The 22455-nt window shown below is 33.1% G+C and overlaps 1 protein-coding gene across 2 annotated transcripts; it reads right to left on the bottom strand.

Moving 5' to 3' along the window:
* Positions 1-2991: 2991 nt before the first annotated feature.
* On the bottom strand, positions 2992-21237 carry LOC143078777 (uncharacterized). 2 transcript variants are annotated; one of them, XM_076253743.1, is made up of 7 exons: positions 21087-21237; positions 17344-17520; positions 16122-16199; positions 15440-15628; positions 14798-14859; positions 12965-13739; positions 2992-3193 (listed from the first exon to the last, which is right to left on the bottom strand). In XM_076253743.1, the coding sequence occupies exons 2-7, from the start codon at positions 17516-17518 to the stop codon at positions 3114-3116; spliced, it is 1359 nt and encodes a 452-aa protein (XP_076109858.1). In that variant the 5' UTR covers positions 17519-17520; positions 21087-21237; the 3' UTR covers positions 2992-3113. The 2 variants fall into 2 exon arrangements, with proteins under 2 accessions (XP_076109858.1, XP_076109859.1); XM_076253744.1 differs by lacking the exon at positions 16122-16199.
* Between the last annotated feature and the right edge of the window lie 1218 nt (positions 21238-22455).

Consider the following 22455-nt stretch of genomic DNA (forward strand, 5'->3'; position numbering starts at 1 on the left):
AGTGGTCAGGCCTATACCATAGTGAAAACGCGGACCGCAAACAGGACCCAAAAATGAACTGTTACGCAAAAAGAAATATCCACATTACCGCTTGCTCCGACCGTTGACAAATAAAGCAAAAATTATGTGTGTACCTGCATGTTCACTCGTTATTCGAAGAATAGTTGGCTGATTGCAGGATAAATATGTGAAGGTAATTTACATATTGATTTAGAAAAGTTTGTTTTCAATCAGTTTCATGATGCCGATCAGCATGTCGTTCCGGTACTATAGGACGACCCGGTCAATACTTTAAGTCGATCTCTATTAGAAATTATACACATATGCGAATAACAATCAAAAAGAGGGTCGAAATATACCAGAGGGACATACAAACTCATATGTCGAAAATAAACAGACAAACGGTTGTGATGTTACACTATTATTTCAGATAAGGTTGAAGGTTCGGTTCCATGGAGAATTGTCTCATACCACATCTTCTTATATCTAACGACATGGCTAAAAAAACAATATAAAAACAATGGTACACAATAACAACATAGAAAACTAAGACTGAGCAACACGAACTCCACCAAAAAACTGGGGGTGTTCTTAGGTGCTCTGGAAGATTAAGCAGATCCTGCTCCACATGCGACACCCAACGAAGATTTCCACCGAATGATCGGTGGATTCTCTCTATAATCACGACGGCTTCCTCCACCAACCCGACAAAGCAGTGACCGCCATAATAATACTTAAACAATCAAGTGGTAAATTCTATAGAAGTTAATTATGATCAAGACATACAAAACATTTACAAATTATAAATTCCCGTAAAAAGCAGGAGCCACTCCTAAAAGAGTTATGAAGTACATTTGTACTATATATACCTTTGGAAGAACCTATATTTAATGAACCATATTGAAAATATTGACGATACTTAAAATACTGTATACTGTGCTATCATCGATCATGTAATATAGCAAACGTGTCACTTACGAGGACATCAAAACCGGGATTTAAGCCAATTTCTACATGAAAAAATGCCTGTACCAAATCAGGAATATGACATTTGTTATTTATTCGTTTGATATGTTTGAGCTTTTGATTTGCCGTAAGCTTATGGACTTTCATTTTGAATTTTCCGCGGAGTTTGGTATTTTTTTTATTTTACTTTTTTTTTAAATTTGGAATTTTTTTAATTGTTGTTTTTAGATTCCAGATCATTTAATTTAAACTGAATCAAATATCAAAATCCGAAGTTTTTCAAAACAACTTTCCGTATCATTATATTTACCCACTGATGTCAAATGAAATGAAAATGTACTGTGATGTCCATGCATTAGAAAATGTACTGTGATGTCCCATTAGAAAATGTACTGTGATGTCCCCATCCCATTAGAAAATGTACTGTGATGTCCCATTAGAAAATGTACTGTGATATCCCATTAGAAAATGTACTGTGATGTCCCCATCCCATTAGAAAATGTACTGTGATGTCCCATTAGAAAATGTACTGTGATGTCCTCATCCCATTAGAAAATGTACTGTGATGTCCTGTGATATCCCATTAGAAAATGTACTGTGATGTCCCATTAGAAAATGCACTGTGATATCCCATTAGAAAATGTACTGTGATGTCCCCATCCCATTAGAAAATGTACTGTGATATCCCATCAGAAAATGTACTGTGATATCCCATTAGAAAATGTACTATGATGTCCCATTAGAAAATGTACTGTGATGTCCCATTAGAAAAAGTACTGCGATTAGAAAATGTACTGTGATGTCCCATTAGAAAATGTACTGTGATGTCCCATTAGAAAAAGTACTGTGATGTCCCATTAGAAAATGTACTGTGATATCCCATTAGAAAATGTACTGTGATGTCCCATTAGAAAATGTACTGTGATGTCCCATTAGAACATGTACTGTGATATCCCATTAGAACATGTACTGTGATATCCCATTAGAAGATGTACTGTGATGTCCCATTAGAAAATGTACTGTGATGTCCCATTAGAAAATGTACTGTGATATCCCATTAGAAAATGTACTGTGATATCCCATTAGAAATGTACTGTGATTTCCCATTAGAACATGTACTGTGATATCCCATTAGAACATGTAATGTGATGTACCATTAGAAAATGTACTGTGATATCTCATTAGAAAATGTACTGTGATATCCCATTAGAAAATGTACTGTGATATCCCATTAGAAAAAGTACTGTGATGTCCCCATCCCATTAGAAAATGTACTGTGATGTCCCATTAGAAAAGGTACTGTGATGTCCCATTAGAAAATGTACTGTGATATCCCATTAGAAAATGTACTGTGATATCCCATTAGAAAAAGTACTGTGATATCCCATTTGAAAATGTACTGTGATATCCCATTAGAAAACGTAGTTTCATCATTTTTAATCATCACCAACCAATAAAAAAATATATACCTTGAAGGCCAAACAAAAGGCATTTCTATAGTTGCCTCGAAAGAGCAAGTATTTAAAATAGTAATCAACTGGCAATGATGGTCGAGATTTTAAATGTCACCATACAATGTCAAATCAAATATTTCTTGTCTATAGGTATATATATATATATATAACTCGTCTAAACATCAACCCAACAATGTAAGATCTGTAAATTTGCTTTCGCATTTTTTTTTTATTCTTCCCTCGCCAGGATTCGAACCCATGCTACTGAGATATCGTGACACCAAATCTCCTGCACTGTAGCCGTCCTGCTAGACCACACGACCACCTGGGCTTCACAACAAAAAAAACTTTCGGTGGCCATGTGTTACCTTTCCTATATCAGGTAAACATGAGAGCATGCCAATGTGGATTGCCTATACTCCAAACTCAATTGGACTTGGCGCAGATTAAAGCATCTCAGATTCACCTATTATAAACGCAAAACATTTATTAAACAAAAATCTCATAGGAAAAAACAAAATCATAAAAAAAAACCAAAGGCCAGAAATATATAATCATAAACAAACAAAAAAAGCAAGAAATAATTATTCATAAATAAACAAAGGCAAAAAATAAAAATATTCATAAATAAACAATAAAAAATAAATGTAACTGTTCAACAAATATAATTGGGGCAGGGTTTGACTGAAGTTTTTAATATCTGTTCCGAATGAATCCAACAAGGCTTCTGACAAAATCCATCAGCTTAGGTTTATTCACTGGTTTTGCCTCCCCTACAAAATAAATATATAAAAATAAGTATTAATAGCAACGTAGTCAAATGTTTTCTTAATTATCACAAAAATTTCCTGAATATTTGAAACGAGCTATTCATATTACTATATTTCGTTTGAAGTCGATTTGAAAATAGCGATAATTGGCAGCAATGTTGTCAATAAATGTTGTTCAAAGTCACAACTATTTCAAAAAATACAATTTACAGCCGATTGCATTGAGTGTGTAATCAAAATTATTGTCTTTAGATAGCTTGCTTGTGAAGTCATTATTAGTAGTGCGGTGACAGAAGTGTAAAAAGTCGTCTAGATCGCGAGTTTAATCTCCCCAAATAACACACGGCTAAAAATGGTCTTAACTTAAAGACAAATATGTCTTCTTTAGTTTTTTCCCTGTCGTCAGAATTTCGTACGGTCACTTTTTTTTAAAAAGTCGTTTTAATGACTGGTAGTATATTGGAGAGTTTCAACCCCCCTTTTTCAAAATGAAAAAAATGGGTACGTTTGCTTACATTTAATTGAAATAGTTTTTCCTGAAGCTATTTTTACATGTCAAAATATGCTATTCAGTATTTTATTTTCTTCTAATCTATAAAATTTGTGAAGTTTAGACTATTTAAAATTGAGGTAATTTTAATTGCAAATTCAGACTCAAACTTTAGTTTCTTCTTCATAGTAGTAATAAAAATTATCCCATAATATTTTAAGCATATAGTATTTAATAAAACTAATAAGTGATTAAAATTTCGGAACCAAAATATGAAAAAAACCTTAAGAAATCAATGGAAAAAGAATGGAGTAAAAATCTTCAATTTCAACACGGAACTCAATCACTTGCCTTCCGTCCCATTTTGTGTATTAGTCAATAATTTGCTCTCAAATGATATATGAAATTACTACCTTTTTCGCTATTATATACACATATTTTCAATCAAAGTGCACTGATATATGCCACATACTTTGTTTGTATATGTTTATATTCTATGTTTTTCCGTTATAAAACATCAAATGTACTTTGTCAGAAAAGTCTTATTGTAAAATGAAAATAATTGACGGATAGTTTCAGTAAATATTCCGTGATATGTCAAGTCCTTTGCAACTTGCTCGATTAAGTCCAAAGAACAGACAAAAGTCTTTAAATTTTACTCAGTGAATAAAAAATATGCTAAAAAAACCTCGATTGAAATTTTGAGTCAATTTACCAGTTTAGGGAAGTCGACTTTTGTATCTGCATTGCATAACAGATTGGATGAGGGGAACATCAAGATGTTTCATGCGATAGCTGTTAATTTGAAGAACTCCGTGCAGGAAGTTTGACGACATACAATTATCTGACTGTTGTCCCTCAGTTTCGGGTATTCAGTGTACACGTTCTAGAATGCAGTCGTTCATCTGGAGCGCTTGTATATTTTGTTGCAACAAAATATTTTAGAAAGATAAAAAATTTCCCCCACCTTAGTAGCAACATACCAACTTCACCTGCATATGGAATATACATTTCCCAACTTATTCGGTATTCAAGAGCTTGCAGCTCCTACTCAGACTTTGTAAAACGTCACCAGTGTCTGAGCAGAAAGTTGATGAACCAGGGGTATGTCAAAGAACGTCTCGTCCTTTTTCTAAAAAAGTTCATCGGAAGGTACCCAGAACTTGTTGATAAATATTCCGTATCAACTTCACAAATAATACACGATGGTCTTGAAGTATAGATTTTGCGTACTGACGTTGTTTATCATCTTAATTACGTGTTATATTATTCTTTTATTTGTCTTTATTAATTATATTACTTTTACTGTTGTCTGTTTTTTGAGATATCCTTTTGACGTAACTCTGTGCTTATGTATCCCATCATACTTTGAACGACAAAATTATTTTATGATGTGACTCTGTACCTATGTATCTTGTCATACTTTAAATGACAAAATTATTTTATGATGTGACTCTGTACCTATGTATCTTGTCATACTTTGAATGACAAAATTATTTTATTCATTAATATTACTTTTACTGTTAACCAACTTTTTTTGTGATATACATTTTACATGACTCTGTACTTATGTATCCCGTCATACTTTGAACCACACTATTATTTTATCTATTATTATTACTTTAACTGCTAAGTCAGTGTTTGTTATATCTATTTTGCGTGACTGTATTTATGCATCCCGACATACTTTGAACGACAAAATTATTTCATGTCTACCTGTGCGAATTTCAAACGCGCAATTTTACACCAGTACCCATACCCTCCTTCCTTGATGGGTGCATTTTACATAGACAAATATAATCATATAATATAATCAAAATGAGGATGTTAATTTGATGTATGCCTTTTTGTGCTTCTTCGTTACATTTGTTGTTTTTATAGTGATTAAGATGATAACACAATGTTGACTGCTGTACCCCTATTTTTGACATTTTTACCTATTATGTCTGTTTGTTTTGTTCACGCATCGGTGACTATATAATGGAATTTGATGCGACTGTCATACAAGTGAGAGGTTTAGCTAGCTATAAAACCAGGTTCAATCCACCATTTTCTACATTTGAAAATGCCTGTACCAAGTCAGGAATATGACAGTTCTTGTCCATTCGTTTTTGATGCGTTTTGTTATTTGATTTTGCCATGTGATTATGGACTTTCCGAATTGATTTTCCTCTTAGTTCAGTATTTTTGTGATTTTACTTTTTACTACAACCAAGTCGATGTCAAGTTTCTTCACAGAAGAAACTTTACTGCTGGTGGATTATTCCCCGAGGGCATCATTAACTTGGTAGCTTTATGCATGATGAATACAAATAATACGAAGAACAAACCGGCTGGGACGTCGCCCGGGTTACCAAGGTCCTCTTTTGCTGCACGGAACACTGTAGCATTTGATTTGTGTGTTCCACGAAATATCCTCCGGGATACCCCTGATTTGACATATGTTCAGCCAGAAGGTAATTACTATTTCAAAAATTCAGATACCTTTCATAAGTTAAAGCCATGTTGTGTCAATATTTTTGACTGTTTAAAGACACCTGCTACAAGTGAATCAGCACCTATTATTTCTTCTTGTAAACATAAAAAAGGAAAAAGGAGCACATGTAAGACATGTGATATGTTAATCACGACTCCTGATTTCACTAGTAATTTAACATCTAAAACTTATTATACTAAATCTTTCGAGCCTCTGGACTGTTCCACGGACAATGTCGTGTACGGAATCGAATGTACTTTGTGTGGACTACTTTATGTTGGTGAAACTCGTCAAACTTTGCGTAAAAGAATGAATCAACACCGGTCTGATAATAAAGATCCTCAATTTAGAGTTCTTTATAACCATTTTAATCAACCGGACCATGATCCTTCTTTATCTATGAAAGTACGCATCATTGAGAAAATTTATCACCACACAAATAGCCCTGTACTAAGTACTCCTTTCCGCAAAGATAGAGAACATTTCTGGATAAGGGAGTTAGGGACTGCAATGCCATATGGTTGCAATGACAATATTAAAGGAGTAGGAAATTTATCAAGTCCTGCCTGCAGTGATATTAATGTAATGAGTTTATTTAATACTACCTTACGACAACAACGTAGTCATGGGCAAAAACATTACCATCGGCTTAATGTTAAAAAGTCTTCCAAATCTAGATCACTCTCTGGGAGCTTTGATGACCTTCTTTCACATCTTCATCATCCACTAGGGTTACATTACATAAGAACTATTCTCTTTTCACTGCCAGTTAATTTTCTAAAACGTTTGAGAGATTATGCACTTGACAAAGGAGGCACCAATACATTTTCTGCAATATACAGACTAGTCAGTATTATTTGTGATGTAGCTCTTTTCCGACTTTTCAAACCAGTAAGATCGGAACCTTTACATGAGGAAAAGAGGAAATTCCTTCCTGTTGATTTTGCCAATAGAGGAATTGATGCAATCAATCTCGGCAACGTTCTACATCACAAGGAGGTAACATCTAAGATTCCTATTTATTTTCAAAATCAATCTGTTCCTATTGTATCCTACAGTTACACCAAAACCATTGCACCTAAAATATTTAACTATAAACAAGCATTGCAGGACCTTGACTTAGAACAATACTTAAAAAGCCCTCCAACATGTAACTGTTCCCACTCGCCTTATAATTACAGCCCCTCTGGTCATGTTATAACTGGAGATCTAAACATAATTCAACATGAAAATCTCCGAAAGGTGATTTCTCATGGTCCTAAGTTTAGAGAACCCCAACACATCAATTGGAACCATAACTTCAAAATAATTATGGATTCCATTGAGGACTACGCCAGAGCATGGGCTAAACGAGAAGAAGTTGAACTGGACACTTTGTCAGAATGGGTTAAAACCATCAGGTCTCTGATAAAACGTCGCATTCACAAGTTAAAAAACTGTGTTAACGATCGACCAAAGTCCATTTTCAGAGACAAAGAGGCCATGAAATGTCTATCATCTCTTCATGATACGTATGTTGTTGTTCCTGCGGACAAAGCTTCAAATAATATTGTCTTTGTATGTAAATCGTATTACTACGAATGTCTTGTAAAAGAATTGGGTATAAATGAGCACTCAGGTAATCCCACATACAAAGACATATCATTTGACAAGGATGAGATTTTAGCAAATCATAAGTCCTTCATGGCTTCCATAAACATTACATTGAACACCAAATCGGAGGACTTACCTTGTTTGTATTGGATACCAAAGCTTCATAAAATTCCGTACAAACAACGGTATATTGCTGGCTCATCTTCATGTTCCACTAAAGAATTGTCCATTAGATTGACTAAAATTTTATCCGCAGTGAAAGAGGGTCTTCAGAAATACTGTGAAACTGTTTACTCGCGTAGTGGTATTAACCATATGTGGATTCTTAAAAATTCTAAAGAACTTCTAGACAATTTTAAATCTCGGTCTATTTCTGAAATTAGTTCTATCAAAACTTTTGATTTTTCAACCCTGTATACCACCATTCCCCATGTGAAATTGAAAAATCGCCTAAAAGAAATAATCCACAATGCCTTTCAACATAAAAATGGTAGCATACGCTATAAATTTATTACTTTGGGATTTCATAAGGCATATTTCGTTAATAGTGACAAACAAAAAGGTAAAACCTGCTACACAAAAGAACAAGTGGTCAGTATGCTGGAGTTTCTTATCGACAACATATTTGTTGAGTTTGGAGGTAGACTTTTTCAACAAACTGTCGGCATTCCTATGGGAACGAACTGCGCGCCTCTCCTTGCTGACCTCTTCTTGTTTTCATATGAATCGGAGTTCCTTCAGACACTTGTCAAAAACAAGAAGATCAAAGAAGCCAGGTTATTTAATTTCACTTTCAGATATATTGATGATGTTCTTTCCATTAACAATCCTAACTTTTCTGATTGGGTTCCATTAATATATCCACCAGAACTAGAAATTAAAGAGACAACAGACACGGCTTCATCCGCCTCATTTTTAGACTTATACCTCGAATTTGACATACACAGTCATCTTAGTACCAGAATCTATGACAAACGAGACGATTTTGATTTTGAAATTATCAATTTCCCCCACCTTAGTAGCAACATACCAACTTCACCTGCATATGGAATATACATTTCCCAACTTATTCGGTATTCAAGAGCTTGCAGCTCCTACTCAGACTTTGTAAAACGTCACCAGTGTCTGAGCAGAAAGTTGATGAACCAGGGGTATGTCAAAGAACGTCTCGTCCTTTTTCTAAAAAAGTTCATCGGAAGGTACCCAGAACTTGTTGATAAATATTCCGTATCAACTTCACAAATAATACACGATGGTCTTGAAGTATAGATTTTGCGTACTGACGTTGTTTATCATCTTAATTACGTGTTATATTATTCTTTTATTTGTCTTTATTAATTATATTACTTTTACTGTTGTCTGTTTTTTGAGATATCCTTTTGACGTAACTCTGTGCTTATGTATCCCATCATACTTTGAACGACAAAATTATTTTATGATGTGACTCTGTACCTATGTATCTTGTCATACTTTAAATGACAAAATTATTTTATGATGTGACTCTGTACCTATGTATCTTGTCATACTTTGAATGACAAAATTATTTTATTCATTAATATTACTTTTACTGTTAACCAACTTTTTTTGTGATATACATTTTACATGACTCTGTACTTATGTATCCCGTCATACTTTGAACCACACTATTATTTTATCTATTATTATTACTTTAACTGCTAAGTCAGTGTTTGTTATATCTATTTTGCGTGACTGTATTTATGCATCCCGACATACTTTGAACGACAAAATTATTTCATGTCTACCTGTGCGAATTTCAAACGCGCAATTTTACACCAGTACCCATACCCTCCTTCCTTGATGGGTGCATTTTACATAGACAAATATAATCATATAATATAATCAAAATGAGGATGTTAATTTGATGTATGCCTTTTTGTGCTTCTTCGTTACATTTGTTGTTTTTATAGTGATTAAGATGATAACACAATGTTGACTGCTGTACCCCTATTTTTGACATTTTTACCTATTATGTCTGTTTGTTTTGTTCACGCATCGGTGACTATATAATGGAATTTGATGCGACTGTCATACAAGTGAGAGGTTTAGCTAGCTATAAAACCAGGTTCAATCCACCATTTTCTACATTTGAAAATGCCTGTACCAAGTCAGGAATATGACAGTTCTTGTCCATTCGTTTTTGATGCGTTTTGTTATTTGATTTTGCCATGTGATTATGGACTTTCCGAATTGATTTTCCTCTTAGTTCAGTATTTTTGTGATTTTACTTTTTACTCAAGTTTGAATCAGATGAGCGCATTAAAAATGTTTTATCCGTGTCAGATAAAGTTAAAGTTGAAATAGTTTCCCGTCCATCTTTTAAACTTCAAGCACTCTGTCATTTTGGTTGCATTACAAAATATTTGCTAAAAACGAAAAAAAAGAAATCCAAACCCGTGGAAGCAGATATTTCAGAACACGATACTGCTTTTACTAATTCTATTTTGGCTATGGACAACGATTTAATGGTCATTCCTCATGGCACCGTTACTTGATAAATATAGATCATTTCTTCAGGCTGATTCTAATTTAAAATAGTCTACATGTAAAATGCATTCTAAACTCATTTATTTCTGTAGAAATTCAGTTGTCAAACAACTTTAACAAGTTCAAGGCAAATATAACATATTATTTAGTAGCAAATTAACTATTTTAGATGCCATATAAGCTTTTAGTCAATTGAAAACTGACCTCAAAATCTCAATGTCAACTGTAATAGACACAAAAAACAGACAGATATTTAATTCCGCTGCAAGTTTACTTAGAAAAGACATCGAAACTCTAAAGAAGACTACCCAACTTTGGATGAATTGTTTCTTCCTTCTTAATACAGTCAATGCCTTCGTATTTATGGCAATTCATTCTATAGTTACTCAATGAAACTGCATACAGCCAAGACTATTCTCAGGAAATGGCACCAGAGAAATTGTGGAAATGCTAAGCAATTGTTGAGGCAATCATTTTTGTTTTACTCCTTTTCATTTAGGATTGGCTTTACAAATGTACCGTGAGTTTGGTTCAAAACACCTTGTTGAAACATTGAATGCCAATGGATTTTATGCTTCTTAAAATAAAGTGCGACGCTATATAAAGTGTTACCATGAAATTGAGCGAATTCAAGAGAGTGTGTACTTCTCGTATGATGTTTCCCCAGCATCTTTGCAGACAAGCATGTGGATGTCATCACACCTTCCTAAACCCCCTTATAGATCTCTGTTAAATCTTGGATGAATTGATAGAGTAAAGGGGGAGGGTTGAGATCTCACAAACATGTTAAACCCCGCCGCATTTTTGCGCCTGTCCCAAGTCAGGAGCCTCTGGCCTTTGTAAGTCTTGTATTATTTTAATTTCAGTTTCTTGTGTACAATTTGGAAATTAGTATGGCGTTCATTATCACTGATGAACTAGTATATATTTATTTAGGGGCCAGTTGAAGGACGCCTCCGGGTGCGGGAATTTCTCGCTACATTGAAGACCTGTTGGTGACCTTCTGCTGTTGTTTTTTTCTATGGTCGGGATGTGGTCTCTTTGGCACATTCCCCATTTCCATTCTCAATTTTATAGGAATGGTTTGAAGCTGGTATTTTTTAGGAACAAATGTCTTCGGACTCCTACAATACCTTGTCTGTACTTGTAAAGAAAAACTCAAAGTAACGTGTTTGCTTTGAGCAGAACCTTTCATGTGCAGACCTGTGGCCATGAGTGAAATGTGTAGAAATATTAAAACATGTCAAAATGTTAGAAATTATCATAAATTAAGGAATGTATCTCCCTCATGCAAAGCTCTGATTCATTTCACGGATTTGGCTATACTTTTTGGAACTTTTGGATTATAGCTCTTCATCTTTAATATAAGCTTTGGATTTCACATATTTTGGCCACGAGCATCACTGAAGAGACATGTATTGTCGAAATGCGCATCTGGTGCAGAAAAAATGGTACCGTTATTGTTATTGTGACAGTTGATGAAAATGAACATGATGGAGATTGTTGTTGTTTGTTTTACATTATTCGTTTCGGGAATTGAAGACTTTGCAGTATGACTTTTACTCATTGTTGAAACCCGTACGGGACCTATAATTGTTTTGTGTCTCATTTGGTCTCATTTGGAGAGTTGTCTCATTTGTAATCATATCACATCTTCTTTTTTTATATGGAATACTTTTGAAGTTTGTGGTACGTTGCAAGGGAAAAAAGGGGGGATAAAGTTACAAAACCTATAATGTAATAGATATTAACCAGAGTTAAATACACAACAAAAGATAATACTATGGTAGCAGTAATAATTGTGAAACAAAAACAAAAAGCAACGAGTAGTCTATAAAAAACCTGAAGTATCCGCAAATTCAATTTGAGGTCATATTTGACTGTAGTATTCTATGGCTTTGGTTTGATACCTCACCCAATATGATAGTTTAAAAAATAATTTTAAAGTATTGTCCTGCATGACACTTGATTTTTACCTGAAATTGATATTTTTCATAAGGTTAAGGTGCTCTTAACATTTTATAGGTTGAAAACTTGATTTTTGAAGTTTTGTTTATATAACGTCGTTTTAGGATTTTTTTTGATAAAAAAAATCTCAATGATTAAGGTTTATGTATAATAACAAACGTTACTAAAGCAAAAACAGTATCATTTGTATTTAGGTAGAGTTTAGAAATAGAAATAAATGTCAAAATTGAAACCCACCCAAATTTTCACAAATTTTTACAAATGACCTTTGACCTCAATTTAAAAAAAATGTGACCATATCAAGTCCTGACGACAGGCATATTATTATAGTACACGATTTCCTCTTTCCAATGATATATTATGTAGGTGTGTGTTCGTTGGGGAGATTAAATTCCAAAAAATCTGCCTTCAGTCACCGCACTATAGGTAACGTATACTACTCTCCTTTCAAAGTAGCCTAGTTCTACAGACATATATTTATATATATAGATAAGTTATCTGTTGGACTAGTCTATTCTTAAAGGAGAGTAGTTCACCTAACTTCACGGTTCAGTGATGTCACCTAGAAAACGTAGTTTCATCATTTCTAATCATCACCAACCAATAAAAAAAATATATATCTTGAAGATATATATATATCTTTTTTTGATATATATCTTTTTTTGTCCAAAAATATTACCTTTGCCTACACACTCAACACAATCTGCTGTAAAATACTGTATTTCACAGTTTTATATATTACCTGTAACAATTTTCTCTTTAAATTCCTTTGATTTACGTTTTTCGTTTAGCTTAGTTTCTTTTGCTCCAGATTTGCCCTTCCCATCAAATTCACTGGCTTCAGCTAATCTTTTCTCATGTAATTTGTTTGTTTTCATCTTTCCTTTCTCTGTGGATATTTGAGACTTCAGTTCTTTTTTCTCCTTTACTACCTTGCCATTTCGTTCCTTTATTTCAATTATAAGTTTATCTCGAATAGATTTATGTTCTTCTTTTTCTTTTTTATCGTTTGTTTCTGGTTTTCTTTTTTCTTTAGATTCATTTTGTCCAATTTTCTTTTTCAACTTAGATTGCTTAGCCTCTGATATAATTTTTTCCTGTGACGATTTTGCTTCTTCTTTTTTTCTTTGCTTTGAGTCGTATTCTTCTCCCTTTGATACACATTTTTCGTATTTCTTCTGGTTCTTAGCTTTCTTTTTTTCCATCTTTCTTTTTTTCTTAATTTCCTTTTCTTCTCGTGTTTTTTTCTCCTTAGATTCCTGAGCCTCCATTTTCATTTTCCTTTTTGATTCAATTTCTTCTAGTTTTCTTTTCCTTTCAGTCTCCCGGGCTTCAATTTTTCGTTTCTTCTTCAATTCTTTTTCTTTCAGTTTTCTTTTCTTCTCAGATTCCTTTGCTTCCATTTTTGCTGTTTTCTTTGCTGCTTTGAAGAGAGCGCTAATTCCAACCTTGTAACCATTTTCAGAAGATACGTTTTTGGGATCAGTTTCATTTATTTCAAGTTTTTCTTCTGTCAACTGAAACCAATAAAGCATCACTGAATTGTTACTAACAGTATGCTGTATCAAACATAATGCAACTTACATAAAAAGTTAAAAACGTTTTCATAATAGACTAAAATGCAAATACAAATCCTGAACAGTTGTTTTATAATTTGTCTGTGTTCAATTAATTGACAAGGAATGACATACAAGCATAGAGAAACTAGAATAATGTCAACATGTTCATATGAAAGCACTAAAACATGTGTTAGGATAAAGTATATGAAAGTAAAAAAAATCCCAGTATTGGCATCATTTTCTTCAACATGAACATAGACTGAACACTTCTTTAAAGTAGTTTGGGAGTTGAGGACAGATCTTTGGTAGTCTCTATAAATTATGAAAAAGGAGATGTGGTATGATTACCAATGAGACGTAATATGATTGCACATGAGACAACTCTCAACAAGAGATCAAATGACACAGAAATTAACAACTATAGGTCCCCGTACGGCCTTCAACAATGAGTAAAGCCCATACCGCATAGTTATCTATAAAAGGCCCCGAAATGACACATGTTAAACAATTCAAACAAGAAAACTAACGGCCTAATTTTCGTACAAAAAAATGATCGAAAAAACAAATGTGTAACACATCAACAAACGACAACCCCTGAATTACAGGCTCCTGACTTTGGACAGGCAGATACATAATACAGAATGTGGCGGGGTTAAACATTAGCGGGATCCCAATCCCTCCCCTTTTAACCGGGGACAATGGTGTTACAGAACAAGATAAGATTAAGAACGAACTATAACAACCGAAGAAAAAAGGCTGAACTAATCAGAGGAGTCCATACCTATCTATCATGACCGAAGACGAATAAGACACACATTTTATCAATTGTAAATATTAGTCCCTATTGAAGATTGCTTCTTATAGATATGTGACAACTATCGATCAGAGATAAAAGAGCAAAGATGTAAACAATTATAAGGCACTGTATTGATTTCAATAATGAGCAACCCATTTGGTTTTTTAATGTGTTGTGGGGACCTTCAGCTCACATCTCAGTTTATAACCATATTACATACCTGTAAAGCTCCCAGTCCATTGTCATCTTCATTTTCAAATAAATTGATCAGGGATTCACATTCTTTAAAAAAAGATACAACTATATTAAGAAAGACGATTGTACATGGATTTTTTAACATTAAGGTTAAATTATCACTTATAAATAATAGCATACCATTCGACACTCACAGAAATATAATGATATGCTCTTCAAATTGTTATGATAATATAGTATTAATGAATGGGTATTTTAATAATGGCCCTGTTATATGTCCAAGGTCTGTAATAATGGTCGAGGAAGTCTGTAATGGCCCGAGGCAACGCCGAGTGCCATTACAGACATCCGAGGCCATTATAACTGACCAAGGACAAATAACAGGGCCATTATAAAAACACCCATTTTTTGATACATTTATTAACCAACTGAAAAAAGTGTATGTGTTGCTGCCAACTTGATGCTCTTACTCTTTTAATGACAGTTTAGTTTGAAAAAAAATAATTTGTACTTCACCATGATCAAGCTTTAAATATACCAAATATCCAAGATATTAAGTTGAAAGAAGTTATGTGTTGAAAAACAGGATGAACAGTGATGTTTGTTATTCCAGTTATTTTCTGTATCAGTATTACATAAATTGTTATCGTTTGTTTCTATAACTTACTGGTAGCGTTATGATTGAAGTCATGCTCCATGCCATCATTCTGGAATATAAAATCCTTTTGAGGCAAAGGTTTATCATCCCCTGCTCCATGTTCCATCTCAGGTATTTGGAATGTAACTGCATGTTCTTTTAAACTCTTTTCTTCGTCTGCTCTTTCGCCGGCAGCTGACTTCTCTTGTTTTGTTTCTTCTAAATATAAAACAAATGTTTATGATACTTATACTGAACAGAAAACAAACAAAAGAACACAAAATTCTGGCAACCAGTAATTTGTTTTTATAGTTATTTATACACTGTCTTTCTGTCGTTTTTTTCCATGATGTTGTTTGATTGTCTTCAAATTAAACGAATTCGTATTTCCTTGTTTGTGTCTTCAGAAACCTATTTCAAAAAAATAAGACTTTTGAGTAATGGGAGAAAATTGTTTTACAACCCATAAAATATAAAAGAAACGGTCAACATTCTAAATATTATATATATATACATGATCATAAACATTCAACTGGTCATTCAAGCTTTTCAATACCTGCACTTTTATCGAAAACAACGGATTTGATGTACATGTATTATTCAGGACACAAAATTACTACATGTACATAAAAAGAAAAAAAAGAAAAACAATTCATTGCCGCTCTTCATCTGAAAATCACGCATTTCTCTTAATGAATTATTGTGTACATACCATCTGAAGCTGTATCTGGTACCTTTTCATCTGTTTTCTTGTCTTTATTCAGATTCTCTCCGTCGACTTGCTCTTCGTCTGTAAATATTTTTGACATAACAATAATAAGGTTAAGTAATACCTACTTATCTGTGCGTTTGAAATTAATATTAGTTCATTTAAAATATATATATGTTCCGGACCATATGAGTATCTGGACCATACGCGTATGGTCATGGCCATATGGTATTGGGTATATACTCATATGGTCTGACACACAGTTAATTTTACTTACTTGTCAAAACTATAATAAACACATTTTATACCGATGGTCATTACTGATGGTCATTATCGATTTGTTATTACGAGTGAATGGCAACATGTCGACTTAAAAAAAAAATCGAAAAATTTCTTAATGAACTGTTACACAAGAAGTCATTGGAAAGTAACATAGTCTATTCAAGTTATCTTGTGAGTATGGGGTATTGCAGTTGTGCTACGATATTTGAGATCTAGAGCTTCTTAAAAACACCGTAGACACATTGGAATGGCCCAAGACCTCGGTATCCCTGTACGCAACTACAAAAAGGCTAGCTTTTCACTCGCAAACAAAAGGTGTAAATGAAAAGGATCGTGCACAACCAAGACTTGCAAATGCAAAAAAGCTATGATACCGTGTGGAAGTAAATGTCACCCCAAGCCTACATGCAAGAATGTAATTAACGGTGAAAACTAACTATGGCATCAATATTTGATTTTTACGTAGTATTTGAATTATAAAAATAATACATTGTCATGTAACCCTCATTGTTTTTTTAGAAAAAGTTTTTGCATTATTGAAACTTTTATAATGTAATTTAAAAAAAATACCTATATGGTCCAATACTCATGTAGTCCGGCCCGTCAATAACCAAACGAGTATTATACTCATATGATTCGACCATATGAGTATACGCATATGGTCATGACCATACGCGTATGGTCCAAATACTCATATGGTCCGGAACATATATATTTAATAAAATAAAATAAAAGAAGGAAATACAAATAATACTGGTACAATTACAAGTACGCCTGAACAACCAAGTACGACATTTTTGTGAGTAACGGTTGTATTAATTGCCCTTTTTGTATTCCATTTATGAAAAATTAAAAAAAAAAGTGGTAAAATTACCATTAAGTTACCAAAGACTATTAACAAAGACCTCTACTCCATGTACTTTGTTTTCTTTACTCAACACACCTGTCGTATCTCCTGATGAACTGTCCTCTTGTAAATTTGGATAATTATCTCTTACAATTTCCATTCTATTCCAAAATTCTAATTCTTGGGCGGACTTTGCATTTTCTTTAAATTCCATAATAAGCTGCTTTTTGGCAGCCTCTAACTGCTGGAACGGATTATCCACGTCACCCATAGCTACAATAAAGGTTTAGCACGTGTGAATTATTAAAGGAGATGAATAATACATACAAGTGGAACAAGATTCCCTTTTCTTTTTTGTTTTTAAGTTCCGTTGTTATTGTTTGAAAACGTGTAGGCTTTATACAACGAATGCGCACGCTGAATCACGTATATATATATATATATAACGCGATGAATTCGAACAACGTTGAAATCAATTCGTATAGTTTCAATGTTTAACAACTATTGCTTTACTTTCTTATTGTCTTCTGATGTAATGCAATTAGTATCGAATTCATAACAGTGTGGCTATGGACATTGATTGGCGCACTTTAATATCCCACTGACTGGGACAGATTAGGTGAACGTTCGTCTATAACGCCCATTGCTCACGACGTCCTTAATATAAACATTTTAAACCGTGGGGTCACCAAAGGTTCTCAACGCCTATATAAAATAATTCGAAATACTAATCAGGAATTTGTGTTTTGATTTATATTGATTGATTAAACGTCCTTTACTTGTGTTTTTGTTATGTTTCGACAATCAATTTTCATAATAAGATATCGCAAAGCCATGTTCTTTCAGAAAAAAGAATGACTTACTGAATGCATGTATTGATTGATTATCTTTTTCGGATTTAACAATTGCGATTGTCGAGTTATGTAATCTTTTAACTTTTATCTGGTCTAATTTTATTTTAGAACGAATGCATAATCCACTTTCAAAAGTTGTGCAAATACGAAACATAAAGACAAAATATACTTCTGCCCTGTCTTTTTCGTACTTGAAAGTTATTGGATAGTAAGAAAGCTATTTGGATTAAACCTTGTGAAATTTGCATGCATTTACGTTATTGTATTGGCAAAATGTATCATTTGGTGTATATAGGAAACTTAAACCGTTCTGCTATACTGCTACTATACTTGTGAAAAACACTTGGCAACAGAAACGCATTCATCTTATCTATATAAAAAAATCGACCCAATTTACATAGAAATGGACGTATTCGTGCATTTGTGATCGCAAATAAAATATGTTCCGGACCTTATGAGTATTTGGACCATACGTGTATGGTTGGACCATATTAGTATACCCTTATGGTCATGATATATGCGTATGGTCCAAATACTCATATGGTCCGGAACACATACATGATATTCTGTGCGTTGTCGGTCGTCTATTAATTTTTTTCTTTTATTGATGGATTTGACGTCTTTCTGTGAGTGATTATTTGTTCATGACTTAAAACTTACTTGCAAATAATTTAAAAACAAGACTTGATTTATAAAAATGTCCAAACAAACCATGATTTTTTTTTAAACATACATCACATCCATTGCAAAAGGCTAAAATTCGCCAGGTCTTTAATTTCAACTAAGTGAGTTGACTAAATTAATGTTGCGGACCATTTTCCAATTTCCATGCGGTATCCCTATTTTTTTTCTCGCTCATCTTTTATGTTTGTTTTTTTCATCCCAAGACCTCTTGGAGCTTTCATTCTATAAAGTGTGTATTTTGCTAATGGTCGAAGGCCATACGGGGACCTATAGCTTGATAACGCCTGTTGGTCCCTGGAAAGAATGTGTCTGATTGTCTATCACACTTCATATTCTTATTTTAACATGCAGTTATATCTATGATAAGAATGAAAATTGAATTGTCATTGAGACAAAAACCCAACCAAAGAGCAAAAAAAAAGAAAAAAAAAAAGCCCAAGGCAACATGTAGATCTTTCGTATCAAGGGAATTGCTATAAATATATTTATTTCAGGTTAATAGTATTAGGCCATACTCAAGTTATAAAATAGATCTTGTCGTCAACTTTTGCAACCAGCTTCTATGTTTCTATAATGCACTGTTCATCTTTTTTGGGCTTCGACTTTTCCATTGGACAGACAATTTTGTTTTCGACTGTTTTAAAAAGATGCATTTTTTTACAAAATCATACAAGTAAGGAGTCTCTGGCCTTTGGTAGTGTTGTATGTTAATTAATTAATGTTTGTTTATTTATTTGTTTAGGAAATAAGTATGACGTACATTTTCACTGAACTAGGACACTTTTTATAATAGTTTTTCGATATCGCTCGGGCAAAAATAATCACGAATATAATGCCTACCCATGTTAAAACTACAATAAAGTATAGTTTGCATCAATTATTTCTTGAACCTACCATTTTTTTGTCTGTGTTGGATTTGTGTGGCATTGAAAAAAAAACGGGTATAAACTACACAGTGCAGCTTCCAACAAGAATACAAGATTTATTGATTTTCAAAATGCGACCAAAATTAAAAATTTGCTCGCAGCGGAAAAAATTCAACAGTTTGATTTTCATTGAAATAAAATAATTGTTATGATTTACACACCGTTACTTTTTCCAATATAAATATTCGAACTATTTTGTTTGTTGTTTCCTTTATAAATTTACATCATTTTTAAAAAGACCACGCGTCTTCGATATTTAGAAGACTATAAAAGCGATGTTCATTATCGTCATTATCTTTCTTCTGCTGTAAGTTTAATTTAGTTATTTTGTGTCATAATTGCCATCTCGTATGTTTTAAATTTGAATAAAGAAGATTCAGGTTGTCTTATACGTCAATGATACACACAAAAAAAAAACGATAACAAATAAAATAAGGTGCAACATTCATTCTCCATGAAAAGAATACATCACATGGATGTAATTTTTGTAAGAAAAATACCAATTTCGTGAGAAGTTGTGTGTTGGACTTGAAGAGCCAAGGCAAACTGACAAATATCTGAATGAACGAATCGATTTATGGTATATATAAAAAAAAACAAAGCCCACATGGTTAGCATTGAATAAATAGAAGGCCACTCTTAAATGATCACAACGTAGAAGTTTTTGTTCTCTTAATCAATAAGATATTTTCTGAAATAACGCGGGTCCCTATTAACTTAAAAGTTTTTTTGTTTTTTTTTACCATGAAATAAACTTTTTTTTTTTATTATTATTATTTATTGATATCAGCTCTGGACATTAATATTGTTAAAAGTGAAACTGTTGTAAGTGATGATATAACAATTATTTAAAATAAATTCCTTAAATGATTTGTAAAAAGAAAGTTTCATTTTATGTATCAAAATTTGTAACAAATGATTATTTAAATCCCCACTTGAAGGCCTCCGATAGACTGAGTGAGCATAAAATCATCGCCCACGACAAACAAGTTAAAGGTAAACTTTTCAGTACAATTACTAATAAACGTTTTTCTGTCGACCACACTGTTATGAATTTCGTTCTAAATATTGACTGAATTAGCGTTAGAAAAATATTGCATGGACAACACTAAAGATCACTATTAAAATATACAGAACCAAAAAAAAAAAAAAAACAAGCTAAACCCTTTTATGCATTTCACTTTTAGTACACAATTCATTTTCAAAGTAACATCATATTGAAATTAAAATAGTGTTTCGTAAATTCTCCTTTCCGTCGTATTTATACAAAACCATGAGATTGCGATGTAATAAAAATATATATAATCTTTAACTTTATACACCATATTTTATACAGTAAAATCGAGTGAAAAAATAGTTTTATTCGTTTTCTTACCTTACTCGGCTAATTCTCTCTTCAATTCTATTTATTTTATAAACAAGACTGAAAAACTTCTTCGATTGTCTATATATCGCTAGATGTGAGTATGTCGATGAGATTCTTTCCTCAACGACGATCTGTAGTTAACGGGCGAACCGTGACGTCGTCATCATTGTTACAGCGGTACCGTGACTTCCGGTTTTTTCGATCCCTCACTAAAATCCGAATATCCCAAATTACCAATAACTGTACAGTTAGTGGTAAAAACCTGTTTAATGTCCTTATGTATTTCAAAATGTAATAGTAATATATAAAGACGCAGGGTATCATTCGACAACCGTGAGACAGCAACTCAACAACAAAAATACCCCAAATGCACCGAAGACCTACAATAGGAAAATGTCCATACATTTCATTTAAAAAACACTTTTTAAAAATAATATTTTCGTAAAAATTATCATAGACAACAAGGGACTTTATATCAAACGTACTTGGTGATTTCCAAAAAAAAACTCGACAAAGCCATACCAGACTTATAATTGTGTACGCCTGATGCGCGTTTCGTCTTCATAGTACTCATCAGTGGTTCTCGTTTTACTATACATATTAAATTTGCATAAACTCAAATTGGATGAGACACAAGTCAAACAGACTTATGAAGTCTTCTTCGTGGTTCTCGTTTGAATCATTAGCGAAAATATATGTTCAAAAGTAGATAAACATATTTTATATTGAAATGAGGAGGTGTCGAATAATTGCTTATGATACAACTATCCATCAGAGATTAGAGAAGATGTATTCTAAAAAACAAAACAATGAACACAAATTAATAAGGCAGACAGCTACCAACGACAAACACTGACTATAGGCTCTAGAATTGAGACATGTATACGAAAAATGTTGTGGTTTTTAATATGTTTCTGAGCGCTAAAGGATCCGGATCTAAAATGGAACAGTGGTGTAACACCACAACATAAGAACAAACTATATATATATACACATACACGAAAACATCAGTTGAGACAAGCTTTAATCGTCAGATCAGCACAATGCAAAAAAAAATCGTAGTTATTGAAAACTAGTTAAAATGATTGATCACTGGCCATTTTTTGTGATAGCACGGCATTCATGAAAACAACAAAACACAAAATATGTTATGTTTAGTATATCATAAAACAGGAACTACTAGCTGTATCATTATGAGAAATGTTCAGTCTGACATGTATGACTCTTGTTTGCCGTATACAACAAATGCTGCAAATGAAAGTTTTGTGAGGAAATATTTCAAATAAATCTTGTGAAACTTTTGTCATTGTGGGTCCTTCACATATATTTAAATTGAATCTGAAACATATATTAGAAAGCTCCCTTCATGTTTAATAAG

Source organism: Mytilus galloprovincialis, chromosome 6, assembly GCF_965363235.1.
Source record: "Mytilus galloprovincialis chromosome 6, xbMytGall1.hap1.1, whole genome shotgun sequence".
Classification (NCBI taxonomy): domain Eukaryota; kingdom Metazoa; phylum Mollusca; class Bivalvia; order Mytilida; family Mytilidae; genus Mytilus; species Mytilus galloprovincialis.

Coding starts and splice junctions, on each gene's coding strand:
- LOC143078777 (XM_076253743.1), bottom strand. CDS start 17,518: ATGGGTGACGTGGATAATCCGTTCCAGCAGTTAGAGGCTGCCAAAAAG. Junction 15,629..16,121: donor ACCAGATACAGCTTCAGATG/GTATGTACACAA, acceptor TTTTATATTTAG/AAGAAACAAAACAAGAGAAG. Junction 13,740..14,797: donor ATGGACTGGGAGCTTTACAG/GTATGTAATATG, acceptor TATTGGTTTCAG/TTGACAGAAGAAAAACTTGA.